Here is a 21,071-nt window from a genome sequence, read left to right on the forward strand (position 1 = left end):
TAATAGTGTTGAATATGTACATGATTTTGTCACAGAAAATAACTTTAATGAACCTTCTGTCATGAGTTTTATTTGAATTTCAGAGGAGCACCAGAGCAGACAGCGGCTAATTATTCTGTCAGCAGAGAAAAGATACTTGAGTTCTCTCTGCTGAATGTCAATCAGCTTGAAACTTAAAGTGGGGCCTTAAATTGAGGTCTTCAGAGATTACCAGGGAAAGATTGAAATTAACAATACTATATTGGTATAAATCAAGGTATTATATGCAAATGTTATATGCAGATGTTATATTATATAGATCATTTCTGAATGTCGTGTTGCTGCCACTGAAATGAAATTTCCCCATTGTGGGATTAATAAAGTCATCTATCTATCTATCTAAATCCTTTGGAAAGAGCACTATTAGACTCTGGTAAATAAACCTAAATTTCTGTACTTTACGGCAGAGTTTAGCCTCTTGGAAAAAGCTAAACACAAAAGTAAAACGATTTTTTGGTCAAACCATTAACCTGAGATGTGAAGCAGTCACGCTTGTCTCTACGCGTGTTGAAATCAAAGTGTATTCCTGACTAATCTACTGTGGCTGATCATCAGCTTCCCTCTTCATTCAGGCGGTTTTCATAACTACTATGTGTCCTCCACAACAACTTGGCATGCATCCCAAACAAGCAGCAAAGTCATTGGTAGCCTTATCTTATGACGGAGTGAGTTGCTTTGTTTCTTAGCAAAAACCAGCAGCTCATGCATACAAAATATGGACAATTGGCTGTAATAGATGAGGGACCAAAACGAGCTAGTGCAGTTCCTTAAATGGCTCCAGGGATGATTTATAGTGGCAGTTACAAATGGGGCTGATGTTAATCAGAATTAGCCTGCAAAAAAAAAAACCCTAATAGCTTTTTGCTAAAATGAGAGGAAGTTTTTATAAAAATGGAAGGCGGGATGGAGAGGAGGCCATTTGGCAGATATTAAAACAAGTGTTTTTGGTTGCTAACCTAAAACGTAACCCTAATTTCTAATTATATTTTATCTCTGAATTTACCCAGGATCCTAAATACTGTATGTGTTTAACCACAATACACCCAAAGAAAGCCACAGATTATACTGGAACAGGTTTTTAGAGTAAAAAAATAAGGAAAGACAAAAACATACTAAATCACAACTAATGCAGTTTTGTTGCCACACACAAAAATAAGACCTCAATATCTACTCCTTTAGCCATTTTCCAGTGTTGCAATTGTATTTCTCTACTCCAACATTGTGAAACCAAACTAATGTAGGAAAAGACTGTTTAGCAATCTATCTATTTTGCACAATAGTTGTAATTATACATTTCTTGATCTTGGAGGTCATTTTGTATAGGCTTTTGAAATGTCGTGTGATACAAATCCCCAGAAAAATCCCAATCAGTATTTGTTTTTAGTATTTGAAAAATACGTGTGCCCCGAATTATCCCCCCTCCTCCTCCTTTCTCTTTCCTCCCTCTGCGCGCATCATTTGTCCGTTCATTTCTCCACTTTTGTTTTAGCCTGCATCAAAGTCGCTTGTTGACGCTTGTCCAAAAGTGTGTTTAGAAATCTGACGTTCCTGCCGCGTGTGGGAGGAGCTACTGTCAAGAGTTTTTCTTGCCTTTTTTTATGAAAGATGTTGAGAAATTCAGTGTATTTATTTTAAAGAGCTCCACAAAGGTGTTGGCAAACTACTCAGTGTTATAAACCTGGGCTTTTTTGATGAACTCAAAGCTGATATTCTAGTGATGCTTTTAGATCAGTGAAAATTAATAATTTTAATTTTTCAGGGCAAACCACTCTGGTTGAAAAACACTGTCCTAGAAAGCAATACAGGCTTTTTGATTTTGAATAAAGATGGCAATGTCATACTTCAAAGATCACTGGGAACACTTCTACAATAGATCAAAAGATGATCAGACTGGGTCTTTAGACTGTATTTAACTAGTTCATAGTCTACTATTTAACTTAACATTGCATTCGATTGCACACACACACACACACACACACACACACACACACACACACACACACACACACACACACACACACACACACACACACACACACACACACACACACACACACACACACACACACACACACACACACACACACCCACCCACCCACCCACCCACACACACACACACACACACACACACACAAGGACTTGTTCTGCTACATTTTTGAGGGCTTCCTGTCCACAAAACACAATCCAACGCTTTTTTTCATAACTAAAAACAGACACGACATCTGACTGCCTACATAAAGTCAAAACTCTCAGAAATTACTAAAACATTTAGAATAACATCTCTTTTTGAACATCCCTTAAATATTTCTTAGTCAGTCCCCACAATAGCATAAAGTTGTCCTGCTATATTTGTGAGGGCCCCCTGTCCACAAAACATTTTCCAAATCTCTGTGTCCTAATTAAAAAAAAACATCAGATTGTCTGAATCCTGTCAAACATGTCACAAATGACTCAAATATTTTAGAAAATATCTCTTTTTAAACATCCCTGTAATATTTAATGCCCAAAGTTGGTCAGTACCCACAAAAGTATTCAGATATGTACACACACTAGCAGAGTCTGATATCAGTCATTCCTTTCTGTAGTGCCAGCTCTCCATTATATTGGCCTCAGAGCTGCTAAAAGCAGCAATGATGTCATATGGAGCTGCATCCCTCCACCTGCACACAGCCGTTTATCAACAGCAGTAGGTCCGACCCCTCAGACGACAGACATAAAGCAAGTTCACATTTGCACATATAAAGCCCAAACTGCACATAAAGGTTTTTATAAGGTCATAAACCCACACATAGAAAAGAGATCTCCTACACACCGATAAGAGGCACAAATGCCACATATGGCAAATATTAGCTGGATAGTTACACAAATAATGTATACAGAAGTGCACACAACACCGCAAAACACACAAAGTCAGATAAACAGAGTTTCAATCAGATGTCCCCCACTGCCCTCTACCCCCTACTCTCTCCATCCCTCTGTAATGCCAGAGTAATAGGGTTTTGTGGATGTGTAAAGGGATTATTGCAATCCAATCAGGAGGTGCTGAGATCACCATGTGTCGGCCAAACACTGAATAATCCCCTTACTGCTAGGCAGGGGGTGGGGTGGGGGGTGGTTTATGGCTGCCAAAGGTGCTCAATAAAAAAACAAAACAAAACAAAAACTCCACCAAATAAGTCTCTTCCTGAGATGCCATTGTGGCTCCAATGCACCAGCTAAACACCTGAAAGACGGAGCTGCATGAAAGGCGGCAGTATGGAAGGTGACATAATGCAGAAGCCATTTTGGATCAACAGAAAAGCTGAAAAGAAAGGGGGAGTGGGGTGGGAGACATCACCATACTGTTATCCTGCAGGAGATGGTGTCCAGTGGTGGAAAACATGCCTGTGCATGTTTGTACTGTGCCTTTGAGCAACTTGTATTTTATATTCCAGGAGAACCTAACTGACAATTAGATTTTTTGCCATCTCCTTTGAAGACCGTCTCCAATCATTTTTAATTTAATTTAAATGTGTTCCCAGTGGTCTTTTAACCCTTGTGCTATCCTAGGCACTTTATCGTTGGGAGTTGGGTCATCTAGACCCACGAGACAGTGCTCTGAACCTTTTTTCTTCAATGATTTGTGATCTTCACTGGTGTCCATGGATTACATGAAATCTTTCCACCTTTATTCACCTTTGTCATGGTAGGGAGAACACGTTAATGTAAGGGTGGGGGTCATAGGATAGCACAAGGGTTAATTATGATTACGCCCTTTTTTTTTCCAAAACCAAAATACCTGTGTCATTTTCTAGGACAAGTTTCTGCAGAGTGGAAGGATTTTATTAGAAATTTACCTCTGAATACTGGGTCTCTGTTTCTGCGCTCTCCCACTAGCTTACAGCCCCTCACACCCCAAACCTAACATTAGAGGTGCAACAAAAATAGCAAGCAATATTGATGCTATGCAGCTGTAGATTTCTGAGCCAGATACCAGCTTGGATAAGGAAAATGGAGATGTACATGGATCTAGTCGTCTACAAGTGGATGCATCACAATGGAGTGGAGCAGGGAGCCCGTCCAGCGTATTTACTACGTAACAAAACGTTTTTTCCAACCGCTTTTTTTTGTCACAACTACTAGAATGAAGAAATACCTATGCAATTTTGAGCTTCATTTTCAGGAACAATTAATCAACTTAATTAATCAATCATTTTATTTCCCTATGATTCAACAAGATCATCTGTCTGAGGCAAGTTGTTTATTGAATCGACCAATACCGTTATAACATTGTTTCAAAAAGAAAAAAAGAAAATCCATATTGGAAAATACCAATTGGATTGAGGCTTGGTTGATTTATTTTACTATAACATTAAAACAACCAAATGCCAACACAGAAGACAACACAAGTGATGGCAGCAAAAAGTGATCTAGCCAATTATTTTAGTCCAAAGTGTAGAAACATTTTACATTTGTTAAAGACATTTGACCATACAGGGTTGCAAGCCAGTAACTTCTGTGGCGGTCCCAAGCCCGGATAAATAGAGAGGGTTGCGTCAGGAAGGGCATCCGGCGTAAAAATTGCCAAATAACCATGCAAATCATCCACAATAGTTTAGACATACCGGATCGGTCGAGGCCCGGGTTAACAACGACCGCCACCGATGCTGTTAACCTACAGGGTGTCGGTGGAAATTTGACTACTGTTGGTCGAAGAAAGAGGGGAGGCAGAAGGGTCCGTTGCCAGAGAGAGAAGGGAAAAGGCAGGAACATAGGTTTGAGAATAGGGACTCTTAACGTTGGCACAATGACAGGGAAAGGCAGAGAGCTGGCAGACATGATGGAGAGAAGGAAGGTAGATGTACTGTGTGTGCAGGAGACAAGGTGGAAGGGCAGCAAGGCACGTAGTATTGGAGGAGGATACAAACTTTTCTATCATGGTGTTGATAGGAAGAGAAACGGGGTAGGAGTGATTCTGAAGGGGGAGTTTGTAAACAGTGTTCTAGAGGTGAAAAGAGTCTCAGACAGGATGATGAGCCTAAAGTTAGAAATTGAAGGGGTGATGGTGAATGTAGTCAGTGGGTATGCGCCACAGGTTGGCTGTGAGTTAGAAGTGAAGGAGAGATTCTGGAGTGAGTTGGATGAGGTCATAGAGAGTTTTCCCAGAGGAGAGAGAGTTGTTATTGGAGCAGACTTTAATGGGCATGTTGGTGAGGGCAACAGAGGTGATGAGGAGGTGATGGGCAGGTTTGGTGTGAAGGAAAGGAATCTGGAGGGACAGATGGTGGTGGACTTTGCGAAGAGGATGGAAATGGCTGTAGTCAACACTTACTTCCAGAAGAGAGAGGAACATAGAGTGACATACAGAAGTGGAGGTAGGAGTACTCAGGTGGACTACATCCTATGTAGACGAGGTCATTTGAGAGAGGTTAATGACTGCAAAGTGGTGGTAGGAGAGAGTGTTGCCAGACAGCACCGCATGGTGGTGTGTAAGATGACTCTGGAGGTCAGGAAGAAGAAGATAGGGAAAACAGAAAAGAAGACCAAGTGGTGGAAGCTACAGAATGAAGAAACTTGTGAGGAATTTAGGCAGAAGTTGAGGCAGGTCCTGGGTGGTCAGGATGAACTTCCAGATGACTGGGAAACTACAGCAGAGATTATCAGGGAAACAGGTAGGAAGGTGCTAGGTGTGTCATCTGGAAAGAGGAAAGACGGTAAAGAGACTTGGTGGTGGAATGAGGAAGTACAGGAATGCGTCCAGAGGAAGAGGTTGGCTAAAAGGAAGTGGGATGTAGAAAGGACTGAGGAAGGTAGACAGGAGTACAAGGAAGCGCAGCGTAGAGTGAAGAGAGAGGTGGCAAAGGCCAAACAGAAAGCTTACGATGAGCTTTATGACAGGTTAGACACAAAGGAAGGAGAGAAGGACTTGTACAGGCTAGCCAGACAGAGAGACAGAGATGGGAAGGACGTGCAACAGATAAGGGTGATTAAGGACAGAGATGGAAAGGTGCTAACAACCCAGGAGAGTGTACAGAAAAGATGGAAGGAGTATTTTGAGGAGCTGATGAACGAGGAAAATGACAGGGAAAGACGGGAGGAAGATGTGGTTGTTGTGGAGCAGGAAGTAGCAGAGATTGGAAAGGATGAGGTTAGGAAGGCTCTGAAAAGGATGAAGAGCGGAAAGGCCGTTGGTCCTGATGACGTACCTGTGGAGGTATGGAAGTGCTTAGGAGAGACAGCAGTGGAATTTCTAACAAGGTTGTTCAATAGGATTTTAGAGAGTGAGAAGATGCCTGAGGAATGGAGGAGAAGCGTTCTGGTCCCGATCTTTAAGAACAAGGGTGACATGCAGAACTGCAGCAACTATAGAGGAATAAAGTTGATGAGCCACACAATGAAGCTGTGGGAAAGAGTAGTGGAAGCCAGGCTTAGGAAGAAGGTGGAGATTTGTGAGCAGCAGTATGGTTTCATGCCCCGTAAGAGCACCACTGATGCCATTTTTGCTTTGAGAATGTTGATGGAAAAGTACAGAGAAGGTCAGAAGGAGCTGCATTGTGTGTTCGTAGATTTAGAGAAGGCGTATGACAGGGTGCCGAGGGAGGAGCTGTGGTACTGTATGAGGTCGTCTGGAGTGGCAGAGAAGTATGTCAGAGTAGTTCAGGACATGTATGAGAGAAGTATGACGGTGGTGAGATGTGCTGTAGGTCAGACAGAGGAGTTCAAGGTGGAGGTGGGACTACACCAAGGATCAGCTTTGAGTCCTTTTTTGTTTGCTATGCTGATGGACAGGCTGACAGACGAGGTAAGACAGGAATCTCCCTGGACAATGATGTTTGCGGATGACATTGTAATTTGCAGTGAGAGTAGAGAGCAGGTGGAGGAACAGCTAGAGAGGTGGAGGTTTGCTCTGGAAAGAAGAGGTATGAAGGTCAGTCGTAGTAAGACAGAATACATGTGGCTGAACGAGAGGGATCAAGGTAGAAGCGTTAGGTTACAGGGGACTGAGGTGAAGAAGGTGCAGGAGTTTAAGTACTTGGGGTCAACAGTTCAGTGTGATGGAGAGTGTGGAAAAGAGGTGAAGAGGCGAGTGCAGGCAGGTTGGAGCGGTTGGAGGAAAGTGTCAGGAGTGTTGTGTGACAGAAGAGTGCCAGCAAGACTCAAAGGAAAGGTGTACAAGACAGTGGTGAGACCAGCTCTGCTCTATGGGTTAGAGACGGTAGCAGTGAGACAGAGACAAGAGGCTGAGATGGAGGTAGCGGAGATGAAGATGTTGAGGTTCTCCTTAGGAGTGACCAGGTTAGACAGGATAAGGAACGAGTACATCAGAGGGACGGCTCATGTTGCCTGTGTTAGCGACAAAGTCAGAGAAGCCAGACTGAGATGGTTTGGACATGTTCAGAGGAGGGATAGTGGATATATTGGTAGAAGGATGTTGGAGATGGAGCTGCCTGGCCGGAGGGCAAGAGGACGGCCAAAGAGGAGATACATGGATGTCTTAACAGAGGACATGAAGTTGGCTAATGTTAGGGTAGAAGATGTTCATGATAGAGTGAGGTGGAAAAGGATGATTCGCTGTGGCGACCCCTGATGGGAAAAGCCGAAAGAGAAAGAAGAAAGACATTTGACCATACGGCGTGGTAGAATGTTCTAATAATGTTCAATTTGTATTATTTTGATGTGGAAGAACAAAAGTGGGCTGAACTTTATGAAACTAAAATGTGAATGGATTTGACATTCATTCTTGATTACTTGTTTGTTTATAGGTTTAATTTAATTTACACTTGATTATCTTGCAAAAATTGCAAGGAATCTGGAAAACTTAACCTGCACTGTTCAGCACCCAGGCATTTATCTCTCAGTCACACTGGTTGAACTTCTGGCTAAAGATGTCTTAGATCGCTTTTAGGTCAGTGAATTGGATCATTTAATATGAACCAATCTAGACTATGAATCATATAATCAACCATAAATTATTATATGAATCAAATCATTGAGAAGGAGGGTCCTAGGGCGGGGATGCCTAGTTTAGTCTAGTCTGTTTAGTTAAGTTTAGTTTAACCAGTATCTATTTAATTCTATGAATTCATGTTGTTAATGATTTCATGTTTATTATTCAGTTACCGGTATGAAGCCCATTGAGAGAACTATTGTTGTAATATTAGGCTATATACACAAAATTGAATAAAATTGAATTCAAAAGTTGCTATTTTTCATAATTGAATTTTCTTAAGATGTGTCCATCATCAGGAAAATGCCACAAGAACATGTTAAAAACACCAAAAACGCAATTTTCATAAGAGGGAGTCTTTAATAAATCAGTTGCATTGTCTGCTTGTTTTGTCTCATGTGTAAATCAATCAAAATGACAACATTTGTATTCATTTTTCATTGCACGAGCTGCTGGTGTGTTTAATGTTAGAAGCTGACATCATCTAGATAAAAGAGTCTAACTTCTCAGCAGATGAACCTCGCCCCTCTCTAGCAGACCACATTAGAGTGATTTAACATCCATATCCTCTGCCCCAGTCTACCCTGTGACCCAGCAGCTTCACAGATCTGATTTAAGATGAGCCAATAGTGACCAACCTAAAAAAAAAAAAGTCACAGCCCTGGTAATCTCAATGGTGGATCCTCCTGAAGTATAATCCATGGCACTTACTTGGCCGACAACAAAGGATGAGATAATGTGCTTTATATACAGAGTCGCCTAATCCTCTTTAGACACAAGGAAAGAGGATGTTGGGGAGCGTGGTGTTGCTGGTGTGAGGGGATCTCTGTGTGAGTCGCATGGGAGCAAGTAATACTTAGATAAGATGGTGAAAGCTGTTTCCTCCGAAATGAAAATCAGTGGGTGGACGGTGAAATGAAATTTGCCAGAGGTTTACGGAAGGCAATTGTTTCTGTGGGGTGGGGAGGTTGAGGGTGAGGAGGGGGCACCACAGCTCATCAGCGATCTTGTTGCTTCCTTCTTCGAAGCGGTCTATTTATATTAATTGCTCAACAGGCTTGGAGGGGAATGCATCTTTGCCTATCCGCAGCATTGCCATGCTCATCTCACTTTGTGATGGATTTGGTCGCTTGATGTGACACAGCCCTGATATATCTCTCGGCTCTTACTCCGAGTCTCGACTCTCACCCACCCACCTCTCAAAATGTGCCAAATGGGGACCAGGTTTGCTGCCAAGAAACTCTGCTCGGTCTTTGCTGTCTGTAGTTAACATCATGGTGTGAATCTGAAATGAGTTCTCCTGTAAGTGTGAATATTTTTGTACAACTGACAGCTCTGAGTGCAAAAGGGAAGCATGAGCAATCAAACAGGCACTGCTCCAAATCGTAGACCAGAAAAACAGAAACAACACACAAGAGTGAAGCAGGAATGTAGCAAAACCAAATGAAAAATATGTTAAAACAGCAATTGGCATTAACAAAAATAAAAAAATCATAAAAACAATCTTAATCTGGAGATTTTTAGTAACTGTTTAGGTGGCTTTATTTACAGTAAAATCAATCAAAAGGAATCAAAAGCAATTGTGAAGGTCCCCGAGGAATATTATCCAGCAAAATAGAAAAAAGGGCATTATAAAACTCCATCTCAATTGTCTAATGTTTTTGTTGTGGACGAAGTGAACCAATCAGAGCTGCAATTTGCATCACTGCAAACACCACTGTCCGTGGTGCTGAAACACTTGCTTCTCAGTCTGTGCATTTTTCTCTGCCTTGGAGGGGCCTTAACAATGGAGGAACCAGACGAGACAAAAAACACTTCACTGATCGCAGATTCATCCTGTTTGCCATTATTTACACTTGTAGGGATGATAACACATAGAGAAAAACTATCAAAAACCCCTAACACCTAATTTTTCGACTTCTGTGGAGTGAGAAATATCAGTTCCTTATTCATACACGTTTTTCCAACAAGTGAAGTAAAACGAAACTTACAAAGAGTTTATTTTTCATTTCTTATAAAATTTTTATTGGTTAGGATTTATGGACAATACACATTTAACTTTTTAAACCATCCTAATTCTTTTTTATTAAAGTCCTGCTGATTCTTTTTTATGCCATTGCACCATATTAAAAAGAAATCACAGAAATATGCCACCTTGACGCCTGTGCGGGATAGAGGAAATCCGCACGCCGGGACACCAAACATCGGCCCCCCAGGGGCTGAAGGACTGCCACAGGGCCCCGATGCCAGAGAGCGGGGGGGCGGGGTGTCACAGAAGCATGGAGAGTCCCAGCTCCAGCCCAGCCAGAAGAATAGCCCTCCTACCGGGCCACTGAGGGAGAGTCCTACGACTTTGTGGACTACTAATGTAAAAAAGGTGGACCTCTTTAAGATTCGGGAAATATTTGATTGTGTTTTACTGGTTTACTGAACTACACTTTTGCGGTTAGCTGTAAATTACAGTTATCCAAATTACAAGAAAACACCCACAATTTATATCTGTGTTTCACTTTTTTGCCTGAAGAACATCAATGCTTTCATTCCAAGATGCACACTTTTAGTAAATCATAAATCAAACACATTTTAAATACTTATCAGCAACTTAAAATTAACCATGCAGGCCATAATAATCCATTTATTCCTCTTCTTCTGATTTATTTGAAGTTAAGGCTATAAAAAGAGAAAAACTATTCCAATCAAACTGTATCCCCACACATCTGATTACTAGTTGAGCCTTGAGCAGCTCCTCGTTTCATCCTCTCGTTTTCCTTCTGTGCTGTAGATGTCTAGAAAAAGCAAACGCACCTGAGGAAGTTCACTCCATTCTGTCATTAAATCTACTCTTTTTCAACCCTCATGCGGCCTTGGCACAGTCATGCCTTCTTTGTAATGTACGATACTGTGTTGTGAGTACATTTGACTCGATTTTGTTCTCGCACAACAGACGCTCTTCACTGCAGCGGCACAAGGATGCAAAGGGAGTCATCTCCGCGCGAATGCAGCTCTGCTGCAAATCTCAGGGGTAATTAGTATCTTTGTGTCTATTGAACACATCAAAAAGCCCGCTGTATCTCAGCTCGCCAGCAGCTTCATAATGCATGGAGAGAGAGAGAGGTGGGGGTGGGGCGGGAGAGTCGGCATGGTGGCGGTGCGGAGAGGTGGTGGGCCACTGAAGTGAGTCTCTGTGTATTGCAATTATAGAGGCGCTCGGGAAAATGCAGCCAGGGTTCAATAGAGATTTTCATCTGCTGGATAGAAAAAAGCTGCTTATAGAAACTGTGGGTGTAATGAGATGTGCAGAGACACAAAGACATGGAGGAAGATGAGAGATGCAATGAGACGAGAGGAAAAGAGCTCTCTGTTTGTGTGCCTGGATTGGGGACATTCGTTTGAGCAGAAACACAAAACGTGTTATGATACGTTCACACCAGGTTTGGAAATACGCGTTCAAGCGGTCAATACCAATGAAAAGTCTTTGTAAAGTCTACGTCTATGCAAATGTGCGCGTTTTGGGCTTCTGTGGTCAAAACTGTCTCGTTCACGTGTCTCTATGCAAGTTTTTAAATCTCTTTTCTGGCTCTATGTAGAAAATGCGCTGCATTGAGTGTGCGTTAAAAGTTGAATTGGACCAATCACAGACTTGGATTTGGTAGTAACGTCCGGATGGCGTCTTTTTTAGTGAATGGAAGTGCCAACCGTCTGAAATGTTTTTATGGAAGAGAAATTGACAATTGCAGTTTGTATCTGAATTGAATTGGATGACACCAAGTCTTTCATAAGCTGCTATAGAGCTGTGAAAGAAAAAGCTGGGAGCAAGATTCATGAGATTTGGACCACTTTGACATTCTCCACTGAGCCTGTTCCCACTGTGAGTACATGACCTAGTATCGGGTGGCGATGTATGCTAAAAGCCAGTTTGAGAATGCCCATTCTGCACGTTCTTGAATCCACATGCATGATGTGAAAATGAAATTAAAGACTGAAAAAATAGTTTCACTCGAGCCAAAACATGACCAGAGAGGGATAGGTCTTAAAAGCAAAGCAATTAGAAGTTTATTTATCAGATAAGAAGATTGAAAGAATTCTGTTTATTTTTTTCCAGCATTTGTTGATTCCCCCCCCCCCCCCCCCCCCCCCCAAATTAAAGATTGATGACAGTCTTTTTTTGTCTTTCAGAGTATGGAAAGACGAATTACAGAGATTTTGTTTTTATTCCCTGCTAGTTCGTTGTTCTGTTTCCAATTTGTTCTCCTCTGGCACAAACAGTTATAGCTCCATTCTTAGTTCTGTCCAACCTGTTCTCACTCTGTGAGTGTTCAATACTCCATTTTTGTCAGAGCCCACGGTGACTCTGACAAACCCACGAGGTGTTGTTTGACATCTCCTGTGACAATACACCCTGAATACGGCGGTTTCACTGCGGGGTGTTTACTTATGGACAGATGACAAAGTCTTAGTAAGGAAGATGGAGGGAATGGTGACATTTGGTCCCAGGACAGGGAAAAATAAGGCCTTATTCTTTTGGAGACATTTTGAGGCCAGTTTGGAAGAGTTATTTTGACTTTCCACCCCAGTCACTGCTGCTTTGCAAAGTTTGTGAGTGAGTTTAAGCTCTAAAATGAGTATGTTTTGTCAGGGCAGGATGAGTGTTTTTACACCACGACATTCATTTTATTTTATGAATAATTCAATCAATATTTATGATCTAAACCATAAAAAAAAGTCTGCAATGGAAGTCTCTGGATAAATTTGAGCGTTTTCTCTCTGAGAGAGCGTCTCACCAGTATCATGTGTCCGGTAGAGATGTCCATGTTTGAGTGCGCGGGCTCCTCGCTCCAGGAAGAGATGCTGCCACGAGCGGAGGGGCTGACGGCGGGACCGCCATCGCTGAACTGAGACGAGACACTGTTGATCCTGGAGGATATGGGCTCAGGACGCTCAGCAGGAGGCTTGGCTGCCATCCGCTGCCGACACAGCTCCTGCAAGGGAGGAAGTGGGTGCACATATATCATAGGAATAAAGACAAACTGCATATCATTTCACAGAAGTTGATGTTCAAAGCTGCCACTTATATTGTTTCAAACCTTTTAACCCATTCCTAAATTAAGCTCAATGACTCAGAAAGTGAGGTCAATGTCACTGAAACCTTGGGATAAGTTGGTAACTAAACTGAGACAGATAGAAGACAAGAATAAGACTGTCACTGGGTATGGAGATGAGAAACATGAGCATCTGGGAAAGGTACATTTCCTACTCTGGGATTTTAATGTGAGAATCTTGAAAATTAGTCTCTCTTTAAAAGTGAAAAACACTCTCAATTCTTTATTTAATCAAAATAAGGTTATTAAGGAGGTTCTTTTATAGTAAACCCAGTTTTGATTTAAGTCTTTTATACAAGTTTTTACCAAAAATATTGGATCTCTGAACACCGAAAAACGGAATCATAAGAAAGAAATAAGATTGTTGATTCAAGAAAAAAATTACTACTTTTTTTTATCTTAAAAGGAAAAAAAATCTTATCAAGAAAAAATAGCAAAATATTCTTAGTTTAAGAAAATATGACGTAGTAATTAGTTTTTTTCTTAAAATAAGAGGCCATTTTTCTTACCCCATTGGTAGATTTTTTTGCTTATTTAAAAGATTTCAGGATTTTTTATTTATTAAAATTTTTTTAGGGGCCTATTTTTGCACCAAAAAAAGAGAATTGTCCTACATATATAGCACAGTTACTATAAATGAATTAATAAACAAAACTAAAATGCTTTCCTTTGCTGCTGCTACTTAAACTAAAAGGACAGACAGGTAAGTGGAAATGATGTTGAATTAAAGACAATGGAAAAATCTAAACATTTTTCCCCCAGGCATGTACATTTATGAAAAAGAAATGGCGCTTTAATGAAAGCCTTAACACCATGAGGTGACCACCAACACCTGAATGATGAAGCAGAGCTGCCAAACACTTACACCTCCAAAAGCCGAATGCTGTCTTTTAGAAAATATCACAGATACTCAGCAAGCTTTTACTGAATAAATTGAGTTTTTTTCATGTTTTCTTTTTGGCAAATATTCCAGTCAGTCTCTCAGCACAAAACCCAATATCTTTATTCATACGCCTGAGTGAGCTGTCATTTAGTGTTTGCTGGATACGTGACTACAATGGAATATTGACACAGTGTCTAACTTTCAGCTCCGTCTTCTTCGCAAAGCTCCCAGCAGGAGCGTCAGTGAGCTGTAATGAATGAATGTGTCACTGGCAAAGACAACACTGCTCTGAATGCACAGCTCCGATTCCACTTGGACTTCATTAAAGACCGCCTATTCAAATGTGTTAAACCTGCAGATGACTATGTATTTCTCATTCTTTTATTTTGAATGGTATGGAGGAATGGGGTGGTGATGGTACAAACCTCTACTCATCTACAACCCGTAGGACCTGAATACCATGTCTGTCTTTAGAGGTGAGACGGACCATGACTATTCCACTCTATGACAGATTTCAGATCAAAATACACTTCTTCTTCAGACCACAATCCCTCATTAACTCACACATTTAAGGTAACCTTTCGGGTTACTCTCTTTCTGAAGAGATTTTCTAAATAAATTTAGATGTAGTACTGAAGATTCTGCTTAATTTAGTATATATATGTACAATGTATGGTTAACAACCCCACCCCCAACACACACATTATTTTAGAAGAAAAAATATCAAAATATTACTTGTAGTTCTTTAAATATGTGTCAATGGAAATTCTTTGTCAAGATAAGATGGAAGACATTTTTGTGATAAAGAGGAGCTATTTCAAACTTATGTTACCATCACATCATTCTTAAGGCAAGGCAAGGCAAGTTTATTTGTATAGCACAATTCGTACACAAAGTAATTCAAGGTGCTTCACAAAACAGAAAAATGCATTAAAATCACAATACATCATAGAAATAATCAACGTAAAATTTACTTTAAAAAAAAAAAAAAATTGAAAATTGATTTAAAAATAAAGGAAGGAAAGGAAAGAAAAGTGCAGATAGGACCTTTCAGTCATATACACAGCTAAACAGAAATGTTTTAAGTCTAGATTTAAACATGAACACAGAAGAGGCCTGTCTTATGACTTCAGGGAGGCTGTTCCAGATTTTAGCTGCAGAATATTGAAACGCTGATTCCCCTTGTTTAGTTCTGACTCTGGGAATCAACAGGAGGCCGGCAGGTATAGCAGGTATACCATATAGCAGGTATAGCACCAGAAGGAAGCTGTTCATCACAGGGCCCCAGTTTGACATAACCTTTCCTAGGACACTGGGGGCCCGTTTCATCCTAGCTCTGGGGGATAGCACGTCTAGAGGCGCGCAGGGGAGGTCGAGTTGAGGGTAGTTTGGGTGATGGACCAGGAGGAGCGGGAGCTGGATGGGATTTGGGTGAACGACGGAGGGGGCGTGTTGGAGGGGGTTTGGATGAAGGACATGTTGGAGGGACTTTGGGTGAAGGATAAGGAGGGGGCGCTGGAGGGGTAGGAGAGCTCCTGTGTGGTGTGAGGCTCACAGGTGTTAGGGGAGCCATCTTAATTCCTGACTTAATGAGGCTATCAAAATGGCTAGGTAGGGCCATGGGTGAAAGTGGGGGGGACGAAAAGGAAAGTGAGTCTTCACTGGGAGTAGATGTAGCAGGGGGCGCCCACAGCTGGTCAGATGGTGGTATTTCTGGGGCCAAATCTGGTGGTCGTTGTTGTGGTTCTGCGGTTGGGTCCTTAGCTGGCGGTGGTTGTTGTGATGCTGGTGCAGCTGAGTCCTTAGATGGAGGTGGTTGTGGTGCTGGTGATTCTTAATCTAAAATCTGTGCTGCACTACAGTTTCTTATTGGGCCTGATTTCTTTTTCACATTCAAAAACCATTTCATGCTCAAAGCCTAAACCTATAGCCTAGAAACACTATAAATATTTATCCCTGTTAACCGTTATGCTGATGACACAGCAATGTACCTTAAACTTGAACTTTACGATCCTAGAAAACTAGTTTTTGCTGCAATTCATTGCAATAACTTGGATTTCTTTTTTGAAAAGCATCAGATCTAATAATATGGTCATTTGAATGCTTCAAATTTGCACTACACTGTATTGTAAATAGCTTTCTCTCGTTTTTCTGTGTCTGACAATGTAGACATTTGGTGATAGGAGCTCTGCTGTCAATGCAACTTCCCCCAGGAATAAAAAAAAAAGTATTCTGATTCTCACATTAGTAAGGAAAACATGTACTCACTAGTTAACAAGCTGTCAAAAAGATTTTCACTAGTTCACTAGTGAATTTGATAAGGATACACTAGTGAACTAGTAAGGAAAAATGTACTCACTAGTTAACTATTGGGCTTTTTGCAACACACTAGTCAATTAGTACAATTTTTCTCTCTCACTAGTTAACTGGTAAAACTTACATACATCTCACTAGTCAACTAGTTAACATTTTGCATGTCACTAGTAAACTAGTACAAGATTTATTTAGACTATTTAGATTTCCAGGACCATTACTAGTGAACTAGTAGAAAGTTTGCATAGAACTAGTTAAGTAGTGGCCTTTTTAGATTGTTACTAGTTAACTAGTTGTTCTTTTGGCATTACTAGTTAGGCTTAAAACAGCCTGATATGAAGGACATCGATTTGATGTTAAAAAGACTTTTTATAGGGTCCCCACATTCATATTTCTGATTGTGGCAGTCCAGCCCCTTCCAGGAAGAGTCTGCCCTGCCAGCACCGCCCCCAGGCTGACACACACACACACACACACACACACACACACACATACACTTTCTCCGTGGAGCAAGTGGCGATCGGCTAAACTCTTTCATTTGATATGCTTAATATGCACATCCATCTTTGCAAAAGTTTGGAAGTTGTTTGTTTTTGTGGGTGAGACGGAGATCCACTGCTGAGACCGGCTCTAGGCTGACGTCATGAAATGGGCGACACCCACTATGGGCGGAGCCTCAGAGATAGATCAAGTCGTCTTACTTTTGGGTAAGAAAATGAGCTGCGAAAATCACTCATATTTCATTAAAAAAACATCATTCTTTAGTGTGCCAAAATTAATATATTATCATATATATGGATGTAGTTTACTCTGAAAGGCTAAAGAAAAGTATGACACAGGCCCTTTAAAGTTACTGGAAACAAAAAGGTGTGCCTGTTCAAAGCCAAAGACTATTTGTGCAGTGAAAGAAATGGAGCAGGCTGCAAACTAAATGAAAGTTTATAAACACACAGCACTTCATTGATTAACGGAAGAACTGCAACCCAGTTTAAAGCGGAATGGAATGAGTGGTCGGCCCGTCACCGTGCACATCGTCCTCTAAAAAGCCATTCATCACATACATCAGCCCACAAGGAAGGCGAATCCAACTGCAGACTTGGACTGAATCTCAGAGGGAATCTGTGTTTCTTAATGAGAGAGATGATTAACCGGTGGCGTGTTTGAAGGACGGCAGAGTTAATGCGGTCTCTGCACTGACATTGATCTATGTGCTCAGACACACAATCACAAACGTGTGACAGCTACAAAAGTACGTCAGTATTTGTCTAGGGGAATCTGACCTGCTGCTGGAGGAGTGGGGGGGGGGGGGGTACCATGGCTGTATTTGAGATTTAAAGGATTCTTCAGCATTATAATAAAGTACTTAATATGTGTCTTTGTTGAAGGTTTTTGTGTAGCCAGGCAAAAAGAGGCCTTCAACCTGAAGCCAGGGTGATAAATTATAAAAAAAGAAAAAAATTTCTCCAATAACTCAGAGACATATTAAATAATTCATCAAAAACAAACGTCTTGGATCCCCATTTTTAGTTAATTTTCCAAGCCTGATTTATCATTTTAATTTGAAAATAAGAGGCAAACCAGTAAGTTCATCAGAGATAATCATCTGTTTTAGGCATAATGACACTTCACAGTGAACCCAAAAAGATTTCATATATATTTATCCTTTAGGATCTTAGCTGTCAACTTTCTGGCTTCCTTATGTTTTCATCATATTTAAGATTATAACTCCTGCTTTAAATGGCCTTCTTGCCAGGGGCCTTCTTGTCTCACAGCAAGAAGGCCCCTGGTTGAAGTCCCAGCTGGGGGACCTGAACCAGAAAATCAATGGGGGACCTTTCTGTGTGGAGTTTGCATGTTCTCCCTGTGCATGCGTAAGTTTTCTCTGGGGTCTCCGGCTTCCTCCCACCGTCCAAAAACATGCTTCATAGGTCAACTGGCAACTCTACATTGTCCCAAGGTGTGAGTGTTAATGGGTGGGTAATATGTGGCCCTGCGACAGACTGGCAAACTGTCCAGGGTGTACCCTGCTGTCGCCCACAAGTGCTCAGGATAGGCTCCAGCAGCCCCATGACCCCAAAAGGGATAAAACAGTAGAAAATGAAGGAAAGATCATAAAGTGGGTTTCCAAAACATTAAATGAAGCAAGATGTAACATTTATAGCTGCAAGTTCCCAATGCCTGGATCTAGTTCTCTACAAATCTATAAAGCTGAGGACTCAAAACCTGTTTTTGAAGCTAAAAGTTACTTAAAATCCAAATATGTCATGTAAAGCATGTAAAGAATAAACAGACGTTTTCACTGTTAGTTTAGTCTCTCACACAAAAATAATGAACTCCAGGAGGATTTTTTTTTTACATTTTATGAATGGCAGTATGATCCACTGCAGTGTTGGAGCTTCGGCACGCAGAAAACATCGCAGCAGCAGCAGAATTATTTTACGGTGTAATTAAACCTGCGTCAAAAACTCCTTCCCTCCAGAGTCAATTAGAGCACAAAAGAGAAAAACAAACGTGTGACAGCTACAAAAGTACGTCAGTATTTGTCTAGGGGAATCTGACCTGCTGCTGGAGGAGTGGGGGGGGGGGTACCATGGCTGTATTTGAGATTTAAAGGATTCTTCAGCATTATAATAAAGTACTTAATATGTGTCTTTGTTGAAGGTTTTTGTGTAGCCAGGCAAAAAGAAGCCTTCCACCTGAAGCCAGGGTGATAAATTATAAAAAAAGAAAAAAATTTCTCCAATAACTCAGAGACATATTAAATAATTCATCAAAAACAAACGTCTTGGATCCCCATTTTTAGTTAATTTTCTAAGCCTGATTTATCATTTTAATTTGAAAATAAGAGGCAAACCAGTAAGTTCATCAGAGATAATCATCTGTTTTAGGCATAATGACACTTCACAGTGAACCCAAAAAGATTTCATATATATTTATCCTTTAGGATCTTAGCTGTCAACTTTCTGGCTTCCTTATGTTTTCATCATATTTAAGATTATAACTCCTGCTTTAAATGACATATTAAATATTTTAGAATATGAAATATTATAGAATATCCGAATATTTGAATGATAGCTGAAGGTTAATTACTTTTAAGACGAGTGACTTTAACTTAATGCTAATCTGAACAGCTGCTAAAGGACAGTTGTAAATAATGTAAAATTAAAAACATGTTGATCAATATTTCATGTTAAAAACAATTACTTTAATAGTTAACTACATTTGTGTATAATGGTACTTTAGACCTTGGTTATACCTGCTGTGTCTTTATTTTGAAAGTGAAAGGACATTAAGTGATTGTAAGAATGTATGTATGTATGTATGAAAGTATATATACAAATAGGGCTATGTCCAAATTCCTTCACTACTGTCCTCTAAAATACACTATATATCCACTTTTATAATAAGTCCGGATTTATAGTCCACCTGATTTTCATCAAGTATATGTATCAGAAGCCAAGAAATGCATAATAAAGTAGAAAATTCATATGTAAGTCGTGCTTTTGGATGAATTTTTATCGACAAAATACTGGAACAAGAATGGACATTTCCTCTTGAAAAACAAATCATAATAACGGAATAGATAACAATAATAGACTAAATATATGCATGCTTCACTACAGTAACCCTTTTTAGCTGCATGAAACACAGGAGGAATTTAATTGAAGTGTGTAGTATATCATTGCAGTTTATTGTTCATATTACCATATGATCAATTATTCAGATAGCCATAGCATAAAGAACATGCTAACCAACGCTCTTTATATCACTTTAAACCACTAAGTCCATTCATTTTCTGTGCCACTTTGGAACAACTCTGCTCAGGCTAACGCTTCTTCTTAAGTGTTGCTTTAAGCAGAAAATACTGATACACACACATACACAGACACACACACACACATTGTGGTCTATATTTGATGATGCACACTGGTTTTTCACAAAGACTTCTGGGAAATTTCCAAGGCACTGGATTTTGGAATTTTAGGTTTCAAATCAGCAAATCAGCTGTCACTGATCTACACAGGTGGTTTGTATTTTATCCGGGCTGGCGGTCGTTACAGGGGGACCCAGAGTTGGACGCCTTGCGGCTGCAAAGCGAGGCTGTAGTAGGCGGGATGTTGCTAAAGGACCCACACTGGATGAAGCTCTCTGGACAGTCTGGGTATCTAACTTTGACTTCCTGTGTGCTAGTTCTACACTTAACCAACTGAGCTATCCAGGCACTAATTTCGGACATCCCGGCAAACTGGTGAATGACCTATATAGTGCACTAGGTACTGAGTTGCAAGGAAATTCCGACACGACCACTACGTGTAACCCTTGTGCTATCCTAGGCACTTTTACATTGGGAGTTGGGTCATCTAGACCCACTAGACAGTGCGCTGAACCTTTTTTCTTCAATGATTTGTGATCTTCACTGGTGTCCATGGATTACATGAAATCTTTCCACCTTTATCCACCTTTGTCATGGTAGGAAGAACACGTCAATGTAAGGGTGGGGTCATAGGATAGCACAAGGGTTTAGGCATCAAACCATCACAGTTGTAATTCAGCTTAGTCATGTGCTTGGGTATGCTCACACCTCGTTACCATGGTAACAGTCTTTAGGTGAAAAAAAACGATAAAGTTGCAAAGTTTTAGATCTTCATCATCATCAAGGGCTGCATGGTGGCACAGTGGTTAGCGCTCTTGCCTCACAGCAAGAAGGCCCCTGGTTGAAGTCCCAGCTGGGGGACCTGAACCAGAAAATCAATGGGGGACCTTTCTGTGTGGAGTTTGCATGTTCTCCCTGTGCATGCGTAAGTTTTCT

The 21,071-nt window shown here is 40.8% G+C and overlaps 1 protein-coding gene across 3 annotated transcripts in view; it reads right to left on the reverse strand.

Annotated features, from left to right (window-relative positions):
- The window catches only part of LOC101175682 (receptor-type tyrosine-protein phosphatase N2), a 383,081-nt gene that overhangs the window by 46,956 nt on the left and 315,054 nt on the right, over nt 1-21,071 (reverse strand). For all 3 annotated transcript variants that reach the window (XM_023965497.2, XM_078934368.1, XM_023965498.2), the window contains one exon: nt 12,748-12,945. In XM_023965497.2, the coding sequence (XP_023821265.1) occupies nt 12,748-12,945 (198 nt within the window). The remainder of the gene's footprint in view (nt 1-12,747; nt 12,946-21,071) is intronic.

The sequence above is a fragment of the Oryzias latipes genome, chromosome 17 (assembly GCF_053564925.1).
Source record: "Oryzias latipes strain Hd-rR chromosome 17, Olatipes_Hd-rR_3.1".
NCBI lineage: Eukaryota > Metazoa > Chordata > Actinopteri > Beloniformes > Adrianichthyidae > Oryzias > Oryzias latipes.